We start from the raw sequence: 15,170 nt of genomic DNA, 5'->3' as shown, positions 1-15,170 counted from the left end.
TTAACTGATTACATCTGTCATCTCCAAATAAAGTCCCATTCTAGGGGATTGGGACTTATTTTGAAAAACTCATTTCGGCCCACTACACCAGGCACCAAATGTCTTTATTTCCTGCCCCTTAAGCACCTGAGGTGGCTAGTTTCTAAAAGGGAGGAGTCCAATGTCTCATCTTTCCTAAAACCCCCGTCAGCCCCCAAGTCCCCTGCAAGGAATGGAGCCAAAGCAAGACTGGGAAGTGGGCCGGGTCAGTGGCAGAGACCCCAGCCAGACGACACTGCTCGCCTCTCCCTGCTTGCACAGGACACGCCAGATCCCAGCCCTCCTGTAACAAGACCTCGGACAAGAGTGCTCTGAGGGCCGAGCGCGTGGGCGCAGAAGGGAAACGAGAAAGGAGCTCCTGATAACAGGGGCCGCGCGTTACCAAGAGGACATCAGGGCCACCCCTCCCCTCACCCAACTTCTCCACCCACTCAGTCAATGCTGCCCGGGTGCAGCCAGGTGCCCCTGGGCCAGTGCTCAGCCTACATCACCCACCCCACCCCACTGCAACCTCTCAGGCTGCACCCCATCTCCGGGGGAAGAAACCGAGGCCCGGGAGGCACGGTCCTCGGCACGGTGACACCAACAGCAGGCAGAAAATCAGGATTTAAACCTGGCTCACCCCAAACCCGGGCTTCCAACCTCTAGGTAGTGGTCTTTTCAGCCACGAATTTTAATTTTATCTGATAAACTTTATCAGGTGCCAGACTGCGGCAAGCCCTGTGCCTGCAGAGCCCATTCACTCCTCAGAACCACTGAGATGCGAGAACCTTCTGTCCCCTGTACAGATGAGGAGACAGGGGTCAGGGAGGTGGAGAGACCTGCTCGGGGGGGCTCCAGGTGGGCCAGCCCCCGGCCCGCGCCCTCCACGGCGGAAGGGAGGTTCCCAAGGGCGCCTCGGTGACAGGTCTGTGTGACACTGAGTCGGAGCCCTAACGGGGTGCAGCTTTCCATGCCCCACCCCCAGAGAGGACAAAAAAGTGTTTGAAAGCACAGTTCCCGAGAACATCCAGCAGCACCCTGAAAGAGCCCGCAGGGAGGTGCCGACGGACTTTTCCGCTTAGAAACTAGCTTAGTAACCGATCGTGTAGGAACAAATATAAACTCGACCTGCCGGCGTCCGGAGAAGTTCTGACAGCAACTTACATAACTGAGAGCCCCTGACCGCTCGAGCCTTTGTGAGCCCTGCCTGTTGCCCCAGGCCACCGGAACACGATTTCAGGGCTACCCGAACATGCTCCCCAGGTTTTAATCCTTAAAACCCCAAAGAAATGATGTTTGCGCTTTCATGGTAGCTCCAGCTTTCGGTTTCTCCCTTGGCGCCGCTGTGCTGGGGAAGGGGCCTCCCTGCTGGAAGGGTCTGTGATGGCGCTGGGCAGGGGCCTGGTGTACCCCAGACACACGTGAGCCCTGGGTCTGCATGCGACCTCCAGGCCAGGCTGGAGGCTGGAGTGTGGTGGCAGCGCATCTGCTGCCCCCCAACATCGGGGAGAAAGTGGGGTAGTCACACCCCCCGACTCCCCGGCCTGCCTTTCTCCCCCAGCTGGCGTGTGGCCACTAGGGCTGGGCGTGCCCCCCTGCCTTCCCCAGGCCCAACCCTGCAGCCCTACAACCATGTCCGTCCTGTCTCGTGCCTGGACCACTCACTCATCAACCCGCGCCCAGAACAGCCCCCGCGTCAAAGGAGGCCTGGAAACAGCCGCGTGGGGGCTCGCTGCAGGCAGCACCGCTCTGCCTCCGCCTCACTGTGTCTAAACATCACCTCCCATTTATAGATGTCAACGCTGCTTCAGCTGAAGTTAGAAATACAAAGTTCCAGCGCCTCCCTGGTGGCCTAGGGGTCAGTCTCAGCACTATCACCGCTGTGGCCTGAGTGCGATCCCCGGCCAGGGAGCTACCCACGTGGCACAGCAGACCTCTCCTGTCTCCCCGCTGCTCCCCTCAGCAGTGTGTTTCAGTCAGTCTGCCTGTTCTGCTCCCCACTCTGTCTCTGGTGACTCTTCTCACCCCCCGCAGGGACCCTGCAGGTGCGGGCCAGTGAGCAGGCTTGGGAGAGGCGGGCCTGAGGAAAGAGTGCTCAGTTATACGGAAAGCAGCTTCACTACCTGGGGCGGCTCAGTTAACCCCTGGGAACCCCAGCCCCTTCATAAGGCGGAGGCCACGGTACCTCTCTCAGGCGCTATCAGAGGACGAGGTAAAACCGTGGATGCATCATCCTCCTCCTCAGGTGCACGAGGGAGGCTGTTACCTCTCAGAGGTGACACAGTAGTTTTCTTTGTCTTCTGGACAAAGGCTTAGGGACAAACAGGACAGGTGTCAGGGAAGGGAGTTAGCTAAGTCCCTGAAGGAGGGTAACTAGGCCGAGTGGGGCAGAAACAACCCACGACAAGCCCAGGGGGGCTAAGGAGCTCACAGGAAGCAGAGGGGATGCCCGTAGAAGCGGCGACGCTGATTCTGAGAAGACAGGCAGCCAGTTTTATGGGACGATGGCCTGAGCCAGGGGACCTGCAGTGAAGGGGAAGCCCGGTGGGGTGAGATGGGACCAGTGGGCGGGACTGTGCTGCTCAGGGCCTTGGAGACCCTGTTCCAGCTCCTAAGCTCTCCCCTGAGAGCAATGGAAACACTCAGGAGCGCTAAGCAGAGCCCAACATGGCCACCTGGGTGATTGAAAGCGTTTAGTTGGCGGCTGGGTGGAGGGTACCTGGAGGGGCAAGAGGGGGAACGGAGGCCAGTCAGGAGGCAGCGCAGGGCCCCCGTGAGGGACTCTGCCTGCACGGAGGTGGCGGTGTGGCTGGGAAGACAGGGGCAGGTCTGGGAGAGGCCTGGAGATGACCGATGTCCACACAGCAGGTGCCCGCCTGCATTTGTGGAGGGGAGGGACACAGACGTGTCAAGAAACACCCGGGGAATGTTGGCTGCGGCACCGCGCTAGATCACGGCGCCACTCATGAAGCCGGGGAGCTGGGAGAGCCGCAGACTGGCCGAGGCCACTTGGAATCCGCAGTGTTAATTCCCTTGGACGGCCATGTGGCACGACACTAGGAACACAGATTTGGAGCCCAGGAGAGAAACAGGAATTGAGGAAACAAGTGATCGAGGCTCTGTGCCACAGGAAAGTGTGCCCCTTATTAGTGCCTGGGCTCTTGCTCCAAACCCGCTGCCTTGTGAGTCTGGTCCTTGCTCCTCCTCCAGCCGCCGCGCCTTGGGCGGTGCCAACAGGGGGCACAAGAGAGACGCTGCCAAGTGGAGTGGGAAGAGGGTCCTTCCTCCTGCCAGTGGGCAGCTGACCTGGTGCCAGCAGATCCCTGTGCAGGGGCCTGCACCTCCCCTCCTGCAAGTTCCTCTGCCCCCGCACCCAGGGGCCTGCTCCTGGGACAGCCGCGTCCTCTCCAAAGGACACAGCCACGGTGGAGAAGGGCTTCCTTCTAAGTTGCAGAGTCCTTCCCTGTTCACTCACCCTCAGTCGCAGTGGGGGACGCTGTGTTTCCTCTGCACCCCCGAGGGCCCCCTGGCTCCTTTTGGCAGTAACTAACCTTTTCACTAGGTGACCATTTGTATTACTGCTCCCTATTTGGAAGCCAGTGTGACCTGTGTCTGCCGACTGCAGCCGCTGACGCGTGGCTGCACGGGATCGCCTACAGAGACAGTGCAGGGCGCAAAGGAAGCGGCCCAGGGCTCAGTCTTAAGCAACTCTAAGACTGACCGGACAGGAGGCTGATCTTGCGAAAGAGCCGCGAAGGGGCGGCCAGGGTTGCAGAGGAGGAACGGGGAGCGGCAGAGCAGCAGGAGGTGCGAGGGGTAAGATGGCTTCAAGAGCGAGAAGCACAGACGGGTGCCGGAGCTTCCAACCTTTAACAGAAAAATAGGCAAACATCTCCATGTCCTTCGAGGAGACTGTCTATGAAAGGCAAGGAAGTTGGTAAATATGATGGACACTGAAGGGCAGACACATGTCAACAGGAGCCTCCAAAACATAACCATGAAGGAGAAAATATTCACAACACACAGAACTGACAGAGCCACCGATGATGTAAGAACTTCTACAAATCAATCAAAACTCGTAGTGGAAAAATGAACAAACTGCGGAGAGGCGTTTCAGGAAAGCAGGAACTAAATCTACAAGGAAGCCTCAGCCACAGCCATTTCAAGCAACAGTGAAGTATCACTTCACAACACAAACCACTAAGTGTGAAGTAATGGTGAGGACATGGGGGTGTGCGCCCCACGTGTGCAGCCTCGAGCACGTACATGCAGCTCATCCAAACCAGGATGTGCTTGTAAGAGCGAAATACGCAGCCAGTTTCAAAGGCTTAGTAGAAATAACATGGCTTACACACTGAACTCACAATATTTTAAGCACATTGAGTTAAATAAACCATATTATGAAGATCATCTATTTCACGCTACCTTTCTAATGTTGCCAGTATAAAATTTTAAATTACGCAAGCAACTCACACGCATGGGTTTACTCACACTTCTTTAGAACAGTGCTGAGGTAGAACAGCGGGAGTGTCTGAAAATGGCTTGTCACCGGGTTCCTGGACTCAACCACCTTGGAAAACAATGATAAAGTTGCACATGCACCTGCTCTGTGACCCAGCCGTTCTCCCGTGGACACAGATCTTAGAGAAACTCTTGCATATACAAATGTGTTCACGGTAGCATTGCTCATAAGAGTAGTCAAAAACTAGAAAGAGTACAAATGGCGGGAGAAAAAAAGATGAATGAATAATGCTAGCGGCACATAATGGAGCATCATCCAGTACTGAGAATAAATAGAATATAGCTATCTACAGTAGCCTGGATGAATTTTAGAAACTGAATCTTGAGCCAAAACAGCAAATGCAGAAAAAAAAATGCATGAAACACAGTACCATTTTTATAATTGCAAAGTCAATAAAAATGAAATGCTTGCTGCGAAATGAGATAGCATGGAGAAGGGTGGTGGGAAGTCATGCCCAGGAGCAGGACAGGCTCCGTGTCTTCAGCTGGGTGGTGAGTTCATGGGGGCTTCAGTCTTCTTAGGTTCAGAAAGAGAAGACTGACAATCCTCTGCTAGTTCTAAGAACAGAAAGATCAAGGCAACCCTAGTCCAAGCTGTTTCACTGAAATGGTTACGAGAAGTCGGAGACAGTGATTAGAAAGAACATCTGAGAAATGACCGCATGAGAAAGTGAGGACACCAATGAGGACGGTTTTCTAGGAAGCGTGGATGTGAGCATGAGGACAGCTGAGCAGCAGATTCGAGGTGGTACAGATAAATATGGAGGAAGGAAGACCTAGTGTTTAGATCAACCTTCCTGCTAAGAAAACTAAGCAACTGTACAAAGTATATCACTTCTTTAAAAATCTGTGTAAAGGACTCACAGAGTGAGGAAGTGCAGGGTGAACACCCATGCAAAGGGAGAGCCTTGAGAGGTGAGTCAGCTTTGGGCTCACACTTCCTTAAGAGGCATCTGCCAGGTCTGAAAGCTCCCAGGGCTGAGAAGACAGGAGGCCATGGAGGCCCCTGGAGGCTTAGGGATGTGGCCAGCGCCTAGCAAAGAGGGAGAGCCTTGGTAAACACCCTGGGCTTCCTGGAAGGATGCCAAAGGGCCCCATTCCAGGCGTGAGTTTAAAGGGATGAGACCAGCGCTCACAGGGTGATGAATCCTCTGCCTCTGCCAGAATTGAGATGAAATGCAATTCCTGCCACTGCTAGCTTAACTGCCTACAAAAACCAAAAGGGACCTTCTTAAAGGAAAATAACAGCATCGAAAGCCGTAAATGATTCCTGCACTATTTCCCATCATATGAAAATGCCCATCATGTGATTAAAAAACAAACACCCAGGCCAATGAGAAAATAGGATATGCCCAAAAGGAAGTGATAGGTAATAGAAACAGAGGGCTATCAAATAATGGCGTTATCTGCTATGTCTTCTAAACAAACTTCATGAATATATTTAAGTAACTGAAAGCCAAGAATTGAGAATTTCAACAGAACGTGGAAAGCCATAAAAGCTAAATGGTGATTCCAGAACTGAAAAAGGCAGTAATTAGTTTAAAGAATTTAATGTATTTAATAGCAGATAGACAGATCTGAAATGATATTTGAAAACAGGCTAGAAGAAAATATTCACAAAGACAGACAAGGGAATTTTTTTAACACAGAAATATTGTCAGATCCATATGGGGAGTAGTAATAAGATATAGATCTGTGCAATTCGAGTTTGATAAAGTGAGGAGAAAGAGAAAATGCCAGAGTGATATCATAAACCAAAATAAGAATCCTCCAACACCATCAAAGCCATAAGGGGCAGAGCCCAGAAGCATGAGCCACAAGCATAAAATGGCCAGAGCGCCACACCTGTATGCATGGTGGTGACATTTCTGAAAGCCAAATATAAACTCTTACAAGCTGCTAGACAATAAAAATACACAAGCTCTAAAGGAATAAATAATGCTAACAGCTGTCTTTCAATCAGTAATAATGGAAGTCAAGAGACAATAGAATCTTTATCTTCAAAAATGCAGCTGACATATAATTTGATGTCCAGCAAATTAATAATTCATAAATAAAATCTAAATAAAGACACCTTTAGACAAACAGAAAAGAAAAACTGTCACCAGGAGACAGACACTAAAGGAAAAGCTAAAGAAAATACTTCAGGTAGAATGAAAATAATTCCAGTGGAAACTCATAAGAGAAAAATAAATAAAGGGCAGAACATATGAATAAATATAATAAATAACCCATCACCAAAGAACTAGGAAAAGAATATAAAGTTAAACCAAAAAAGCATATAGAATAATTAAAAATAGAACATAGGTCAATGACTCAGTAAGCAAACAAAAATTAACAGTCAAAAGTTATGTTGAAATTAAAAAAAAAAAAACAAACTGATAAACCCAAGCCAAAAAAATCAAGAAAAGTTAAAAAGAAAACACAAATTTCCAAAATCAGAATTGAAAAAGGCATCACCACTATAGACCCTACAGACAGCACGCTGCCCCATCTGAAGGTAAGCGGTAACCCCACACACTCTCTCCCAGAGGTCTGCAGCAAATGGTCTACTTCCAGGTTCTTTTAATGAGACCAATATAACCTTGACACAAAAGCTTAATAAAGACATGAATGTGTACTCATTCTGGGGACATGTGGAAGTAATTAAAACCTGTTTATTTTTTTTTGCTAAGGTCTGGACCAATTCATCTATGAAGACATCTGGACCTAGGCTTGTCTGCACAGAGATGTTCTTGTTATAGATCCACTCCTTAATACACACAGAATTATTCTAGTATTTAAATTTTTCTTGAGTAATTTTCAGTAAACTCCTATTTTTCAAAATGCTTGTTTCATCCAAGTTATAAATGTATGGGCAGAATATACATAAAACCCTTTTACGAAAGAGTTATAAACAAAACATCAGCAAATCCAACAGAATAATATATCACATCATGACCAAACAGATTTCATTCCAAGAATGAAACTTCATTTAATAGCTTAAAATCTTTTAAAAATATAATTCTGTACCTAAAAAGATAAAGGAGAAAAACCACTTATCTCAACATACAGAAAAAGCACTTACTTAAAGTCAAGTGTCACTGATGATAAAACCTCTGGACAAATCAGGATAGAAGGAAACATCTTCAATGTGATAAAGTGTATCTGCAAGAACAATACACTAACATCATAATTAGTTGTACAGCAGCAAGTGCTTTCTGTGGGAGGGAGTGCTTTCTACTGCTTTAGGTAAGTTCCAGAACCAGAAAAGGCTGTGTCTTGCTGCAATAACGAGCAACCCATATCTCAGGATGTGGGTGACAGTAGTGACCTCCACAATGCAGGAATTTTGTCTCGCCCAGGAAGCGGCAGGTATCAGTCCTGCCTTCTCCCTCAGTGGGAAGAGAAGTGATGACACTCTGAGCTGGACATGCAGGAGTCTGATACCTACTCATCAGGACAGGCCACTGTTTTCTAGAAGTTCCCTGAGGATTGTCAGTGCACCAGTGCTGGGAGCCACCGGGCTGCAGGCAGCACAGCAGCAGCAAGCTCAGTTCTCTGCCCAAGCAGGTCGCAAGGTCCAGAGGAAGGGACAGGAGTGGAGAGGCCTTTCTGGACTCAAATCCGAAGTGTGTGGTCCCAAGCAGCTGGGGGTGTGTGGGGGAGGTGTGAGGAGCAGCTGAAATTCTTGGGTCTGTTTTCAACAGCTTCTGCACCCCAAACGAATGCAAGAAACTAGCCCCAGCAAGTATGACTGTCCTCCTGTTCAACACAGAGCTGCCCAGGCCTTCAGCAGCCCCCCTGTAGGCCTCGTGGCTGCCAAGGCTAAAAGGAAACCCCAGGGGCTCTTCAGGAGGCCTCGGTCCAGGGCACAAGATGGATGCGGACGGAAGGACGACAGGAGAGCTGGCACCTCTCACCTCTCACAGCCCACGACCCAAACAACGCTGCAGAGGGCGCCTTTGGCTCTCCCGCCTGCCCAGCGTTCCCTTGCCTGTCTTCTGCTGAGGCTCAGCAGCCCTGGAAAATTCTTCAGATGCACTCTTCATCCAAATGCCTCAGGGGAGCCAACGCCACCCCCTGAATCCAAGGGTGGCCCTGACGCAGTCCATCAATTACGGCTCTGCCTCCAGGGTCACGGCGACCAGTTCAAGGACGGCCAGAGACTTCACCAGAACAAACCCGGAGATGTCTCCTTCAGCTCTGAAAAAGACACACCCCTTTTCTGTCCAGAGCAACGGGGCTGAGTTGGAGGTGACAGTGGCCCCGGGAGGAGAGGACCTGCATGAAGCTGCACAGAGGTGAGCAGAGGACCCCAGACGGAAGATTCCTGATACTCCAGCCTGGCCGCAGCTCTGCAGCTCCACTACTCACTTCTCCACTCATCAAAAACTTACTGGAGGTCTCCTGCACTCCAGGTGTTTGCTGAGGACTTGGGGACACAGCCGGAAATAAGCCGCGCCACACCCCTCCCTTCGGGAGATGTAAGTCCTTCGGAGGAGAGAGACACAAAATCCCTGCCCTAAGGTGCTGTGGCTGAGTGGAGAGAAAGCGAAGGAGAGGAAGGTGAGAGCCATGGAAGGGGGAGCTGATGTGCGCGCAGAGGGCTTGCCCTGCTTCCAAGGCCCCTGGCCTGCGCTGGGGCAGGGTGGCGGGGTGGCATGGGGCGGGATGTCTCAGCACCGTGCTGACATTCCCGACACTCACGTAACAACTCTGGCTGCTGCGCCAGGGGACTCCCAGTGGGTCAGGGAAAGGTAAGGAACCCAGCTAAGGAGGCCCATGTCACCCCCACGTCCCCCAGAAAAGCAGTGACCCCAGCTCGGGCCAGAATGGTGGTGGAGGAGGTGGGGAGAAGGGCCAGGGCCCCTAATTCCCTTCAAACTGCAGGAAGTGCGTCTAACCTGCCACCCCTCCTGACCTCAGAAGCACCCACATTAGACGCCCGATCCTCCAGGAGGGAAGGAAAGCGGCCTCTGCGTCTTGCCATGGCCTCCGGGGACTTTGGGAGCCACGACAGGCCACGCTGGGATGAACAGGTGTGCTGCACGCGGCAGCGAGGCTGCCTCACAAACGCCAACCCGGCCAGCAGTGACCGCAAGCGCGCCCCGATTCCAGAGACAGGGAACCGCAGACGAGCAGGTGCCTTCAACTCAACAAAACACAACGGTGTGGATCCCTGTGTATTCGGGAGGTAGTTCAAGCATGTTTTTATAAGGTAAGTATGCACGCACGTCAAAGGAAAAGGGGTCATAAAATCCACTGCTATTCTCCGTAAGCTCTGAAGACAGAAATGCCCCCCACGTCACTCAACGGAGCCACCTCTCAATGACGGGCGACCTCTTCATCCCCCAGACACAAGACGGTGCAGGTTAAAAGCCCAGATCTCCACCCCGCGCCCGCACTGGGCAGCGTGGCCTGATACAGCGACCTTCTACCCTCACCCCTCGCGAGGCCTCTGGCCCCTGGGGACCTGCTCTACGGGGGAGCGCACAGGGCACTGGGAGCAAGCCTGAGCTTCAGGGGGTGTTTCCGGTTCCCTTCTTATGAACAAGCCGCAGCTGGCACAAGTCTGGAAACCAAGGTGTGACTTGAACGAGCTTTGCCTAAAGTTCCAGGACAAGACAAAGCCGGCAGGCAGCCCGTCCGTCAGCAGGGAGACGTCAGCCCGCTGGGGAAGCCCGGGCTCGAGAAGCGACGCTGGAGGCTACACCTGGAGTGATTACTTCATGGCACCAGGTACCGGGATATTTCCAGAAGGGCACAAGTTTTGTTGCGTATTTATCCAGACCAAGAAGATAGTTTATGGTCTAACCTGCGAGTGAAGCCACCCGGCGCAAGCACCGCGCAGAAGGCACACTCCTCTGGAAACGCCCCTTTACCTCGTGACCATCAGAAACGAGGAGCCCCGGGCAGGCAAGGAGGTTGCTACCTCCATACCCCCAGAGGTGGGCGCTGACGCACCCATGGGCTAGCCCCTGGCGGCCTCGCAGTGTCTCCAAACCTGTCAATCCCTCTGCTCCAGTCGTCTTACTCTTTGGCCCTCCTTCGACGCAAGTGCTTTAAAAGAAGAAGAAAATGCACAACGTTTTCAAGTAACTTATTTCTAAAGCTGGAACGCGGAAAAAGCCTAAAGGCCTAATAAGAAGAAAATGATGATTGTTGCACTGGATGGAATCTGCCAACCCATTACAGTATTCATTTTGAAGGGATGGTAGCAACGCAAGCCACCCGCAGGAGCAGGCTGGGCGGAAAGCAGGACGGATGCTGCTGGGGCGGGTGACGCGCACAGAGAGATGTCCAGACGCGGCTCAGGACAGAGGGAGGGAAAAAAGACCTAAAAGCAATTTTGACAAGAATTTGGAAGAGGGGCCTCCCCGGTGGCGCAGTGGTTGAGCGCTGGGTTGCGAAGCTGCCCACAGCCTCTGCAGCGCCAGTTCGATCCCCGGCTGCTCCCCGGCCACCAGAGGAGGGTCCCACATGGCGCGCAGACCTCTCCTGCCGCCCGCTGCTCCCCTCAGCAGTGTCCTTCGGTCCTTCTGCCTGCTCTGCTCCCCACTCTGGCTCTGGTGGATTCTCTCACCCTCCTGCGCTTCTGACTGTACCCAGTGCTTGTATGTATAAATAAATAAATAAATAAATCTTTAAAAAAAAAAAAAAGAATTTGGAAGAGACGATGATTCTGTTTTCACCCCCAGAGCGCCTGCTAGGAGAGGCCTGCTCAGCACTGGCTGGAGGATGACATCTGGGACGAGGACCGTGAGCCCAGCCCTGTCGGGCAGCTCGTTATGGACGCCCTGTCCCTGCTGGTCCTCAGCCTGCCCTGCATCCTGCCCCTGGCATGGCTCTCTCATCTGTGAGGGGTGGGCCACCCCGCAGGCGTCCAGAGGGGGCCCAAGGAGCAGCGAGGAGCCAGATCCTGGGGCTAGCAGAGCCGGGTGTGAGCCCAGCTCGTCCGCACACAGGCGGGGTCCAGGCGATGTCCCTGCGGGTCTTCAGTTACTGCTGGGAAAGGCGGACCCAGAGCCGGGTGGAGCTGTGGCGACGCTTCCCACTTACGGCGCAGGCGTGGAAGGGACACTTCAGCCACGGCTTAGCATGACACTGTTGACGGGCCAGATGGGTTCCCGTCAAGCATGCGCCTGCGTCTCCAGCCACCTGAGGGCTCTGGGCTGGAGAGCACGTGCTTTTCTGGACAGCACCACTCCCCTGCTCTCTGCCTCCAGTGACTCCAGAATGCCTGAGAGAGCACTCCAGATCCCTGGCCACTGGGCCTTGCAGGACGGCCGGGCACTCGGATTCAGCTCCGTGGCTCCCCCTTGCACTCCACAATGCAGGAGGACTCCACAGTGCAAGAGGATCCACAGTGCAGGAGCACTCACAGTGCAGGAGCACTCACAGTGCAGGAGCACTCACAGTGCAGGAGCACTCACAGTGCAGGACTCAATGCCATAATGCCACCACTCTTCACCATCCGCCTTTGCACATTCTGGTCCCTTCCCCTGAAGCACCCTTTCCTCCTCTACCCACCCCATTTTCCAGGGTAACTCCTACCAACTCTGCAAGACTCCAGTCTTCTCTGACCAATCCTCCCTGCTCCAGGGACGCCCCTCAAGGGGACCACAGCCCCTGAGCTCGCCTCATCGTCCTAACTGTTCATTTGCTCCGGGAGCTCCCCAGGGGAGCAGGACTTGGTCATCTTCTCCACGATTCAGAAAAAATGATCAGTAAATGCCAATGAAATAAATGAACCAACTGATGGCAAATACCAGCGTTTTACTGGCACAGGGAAGTAACTGACAACCACGCTGGCAAAACGAAGCAAGTTAATGTTTCACTGGGCTGGACGCCGGCGGAACGCGGAGCCCCTGACCGTGATCTCAGTAAGCCTGAAACCCGCAGTGACCCCGAAACCCGCAGTTACCCTCCGGCCCACACGCTTTTGGAACAAGGAACAGCAGCCGGAAAACCAAAAGGTCAGCTATACCAGATACGACTAGTTTGCCAATAAGTCTTTGAATTTATTGGGACAGAAGAATTTTCTGGGACGGAAGACAGAGACAGTTGTCAATCGAGTAGGAGGCAAATTCCCTCTGCAAACGACAGAGAAAGATGTGCAGAAAATTACCTAAAGCATGACCTCTGACCCAGACTAGAAGTATGACCCCCTCACAGCAAACACCAAGGGTGATACATCAATCGGATCCTGTCACGGGCTGAGCTGTGCACCCCCCAAACTTCACAGGCGCAAGCTCCAGCCCCCACTGCGACTTACACGGAGTCAGGACGTTTGGGAGCCAGGCACCAAGAGTGGGCGCCAGCGGGATGGGGTTCTTGCAGAAGAGGAAGAGACCCGGGACAGCAATCACTCTCCGCCACGGTGCACAGGGGAAGGCCGCGCGGTCACGGGGGAGGGCGGCCACCGCCAGCCAGCCAGGCCTCCCCTAAGCCAGCCCTGGCCACACCCTGCCCCTGGACGACAGCCTCCAGCACAGTGAGAAAATACTCGTGTGTCGTTCAAGCCGTGGCCAACAAGGAGCCTGGCCTTCAAGCACCTGTGGCGTCTGGTCAGGGAGCCCGAGTGGACCACTAGAGATGCGGCCCCAGGAGAGCTGGGGGACCTTGACCTGCTGAGAGTAGAAGGCTCCTGGCTCTCCGTCGCCCAGAGCGCGAGGTCTCGGGGTCTCGGGGGGCCTGTGCAGCTTTGAGTGTTCGTGCAGCAAAGTGCTGCCCTTGGAGACACAAGCCGAGCACGCACCCAGGGCTGCCCCGGAGCACGCCTCCGGGGCTGCCTTGGTGTCCAGACCACTTGGGCTCCCATGGAGACGTCCAGAGTCAAGCGGAACTTGTCTGGACAAGGGCTCGGCTACGTGGTGCCCTGACGTCCCCGCGGCCCGCTGCTGTCCTCTCTTCCACCCACTCCTGCTCCCCTGCCCCAGCCCGGACGACAGGAGCAGGAGGGGCCGCCCCACGCACTGCCTGTCACCAGGGATGGTCACTGATTACTTGGCGCCCCTGGGCAAGGAATGGGCCCCAGCCCACCCCACTTTACCTCAGCTGTGCTCCTCCTGAGGGGGCCGAGGCACCCGCGTCTGAGGGCCCCAGGCCTGTGCTGGGGCAAAGCAGCCAGGCTCCGGGGAGGACTGTCCGGCCTCAGAGCCAGCTCTGCCCCGCGGCTGGGGCCCCGGCGAGTCCCTCTCCCCTGCGGAGGGGACAAGAAGTGCTTTCCTCGCAGGGTGGCGCGAGGGCCGGGGGAGCCAGCGGCGCCCCAGAACAGCAGCGCCCGCACCGGGTCTGTAGTCTCAGCTCCTACGTGCGGCCCCAGGGGTCTGAGGTCCCCCCCCCCCCCCCCCCCCGTGCTGCTGGCTGGAGAGGCCGGCCAGGAGCCAGCTCTGGGAGGCAGGGTCCTTCCCGGCGCTCCCGCACCCCGCGGGGCTTCGCGGGAGTTACTGGCAAGCCCCCCTGCACCGGGAGCAGCAGCGCTGAGCCTGACAGGCCGGCTTGTTCCCACCCGCGGTGCGGGGACCGCGGCTTCAGGGGGGCGGGAGCTGCCCAGACGCACAGCGCACAGGGGGCTCCTGCGGCCCCCGCCCCGGGCCGCCAGCAGGGAGCTGCCGCCGCGGGGCGCCATCCTCGAGCCTCCGAGTTCAACCAAGAAAGTTTCCCGAGCCTGTCGGGGCGCCCGGGGCGCAGGAGCCCGGCGATCTGGGGCGCGCGCGCGCACACGCGCCCGGGGCGAGAGGCCCCCCGGCCGCCTCCCAGCCCGCGCCCGGCGACCCCGCGGCCCCACGACAATGGGGCTCCCTCCGAAGGCGGCTCCGCGCCCCCCCCCCCCCGTCCCCACATGAAGGCTGCGGGCTCAACTCTCCCGCGGAGAGCCCGCCCCGGGCCCGCGACCCCGGGGGAGTGGCCGGCGCCCCGCGCCCCGGGGCCCCACCCGGGCGCGGCGAGGCCGGGGAAGGAGGGGCGCCGCGGGCCCCGACCGCGCGGGCGGCCCCCTCTTACCTTCCTCATTCTCGTCAAACGCGGGGGGCCCGTGGGAGTGGCTCCCGCCCATATTCCGCCGCCGCCGCTGCTCATGCCCGGCCCGGCCGCGGGCGGGATCCGGGAGCGCCCAGCCCGCTGCAGCCGCGCCGCGCAGGCGGGACCGCGCCGCGCCCCCCCCCCGGCTGCGCCCCCCGGCGGCGCCCCCCCGGCGGCGCCCCCTCCCCGCTGCGCCCCGGCCGCGCCCGCCGTGCCCGCTGCGCGCCGGGAGAGCCGCGGCCGAGCGCCCTGCGCGGGCTCCGAGCGCCGGTCCTCGCGGGGCGCGGGCGGGGCGGGGCGGGGCGCGCGGCGGGGAGGGGCGCCGGGCGCGGGGGGCGTGGTGGCCGCGGCGGCCCGGCGGGCGGCCTGGAGGAGGGGGCGCGCGGCCGGCGCGGGCGGGAGGCGCGGGGCCCGGGCGGGGCCGCGGGGAGCCGGAGCCGGCCGGGGACGCGCGCGCCCGGCAGCCCCGCTGGAGCCGCGACTCCGCGCCGACGCCCGCCGGTGCACGCCCCCCCGGCGCCCCCGGCTCCCCCGGCCCCCCGCGGCCCCCCGCGCGCGCGAGCCCCGCCGCCCACTCCCGGGCCGGAGCCCGAGCTGCCAGGGAGAGGCGCCCTTGGGCGGCC

The 15,170-nt window shown here is 56.5% G+C and overlaps 1 protein-coding gene across 2 annotated transcripts in view; it reads right to left on the bottom strand.

Moving 5' to 3' along the window:
* The window catches only part of STK32B (serine/threonine kinase 32B), a gene marked incomplete at its 5' end in the record, with an annotated part of 156,031 nt that extends 141,450 nt beyond the window's left edge, over positions 1 to 14,581 (bottom strand). For both annotated transcript variants that reach the window (XM_084233442.1, XM_084233443.1), the window contains one exon: positions 14,530 to 14,581. In XM_084233442.1, the coding sequence (XP_084089568.1) occupies positions 14,530 to 14,581 (52 nt within the window). The remainder of the gene's footprint in view (positions 1 to 14,529) is intronic.
* Between the last annotated feature and the right edge of the window lie 589 nt (positions 14,582 to 15,170).

The sequence above is a fragment of the Talpa europaea genome, assembly GCF_964194135.1.
Source record: "Talpa europaea genome assembly, chromosome: 5".
NCBI classification, from domain to species: Eukaryota; Metazoa; Chordata; class Mammalia; order Eulipotyphla; family Talpidae; genus Talpa; species Talpa europaea.
The sequence above is the reverse complement of the archived record's forward strand: the minus strand, read 5'-3'. Positions and strand labels throughout refer to the sequence as shown.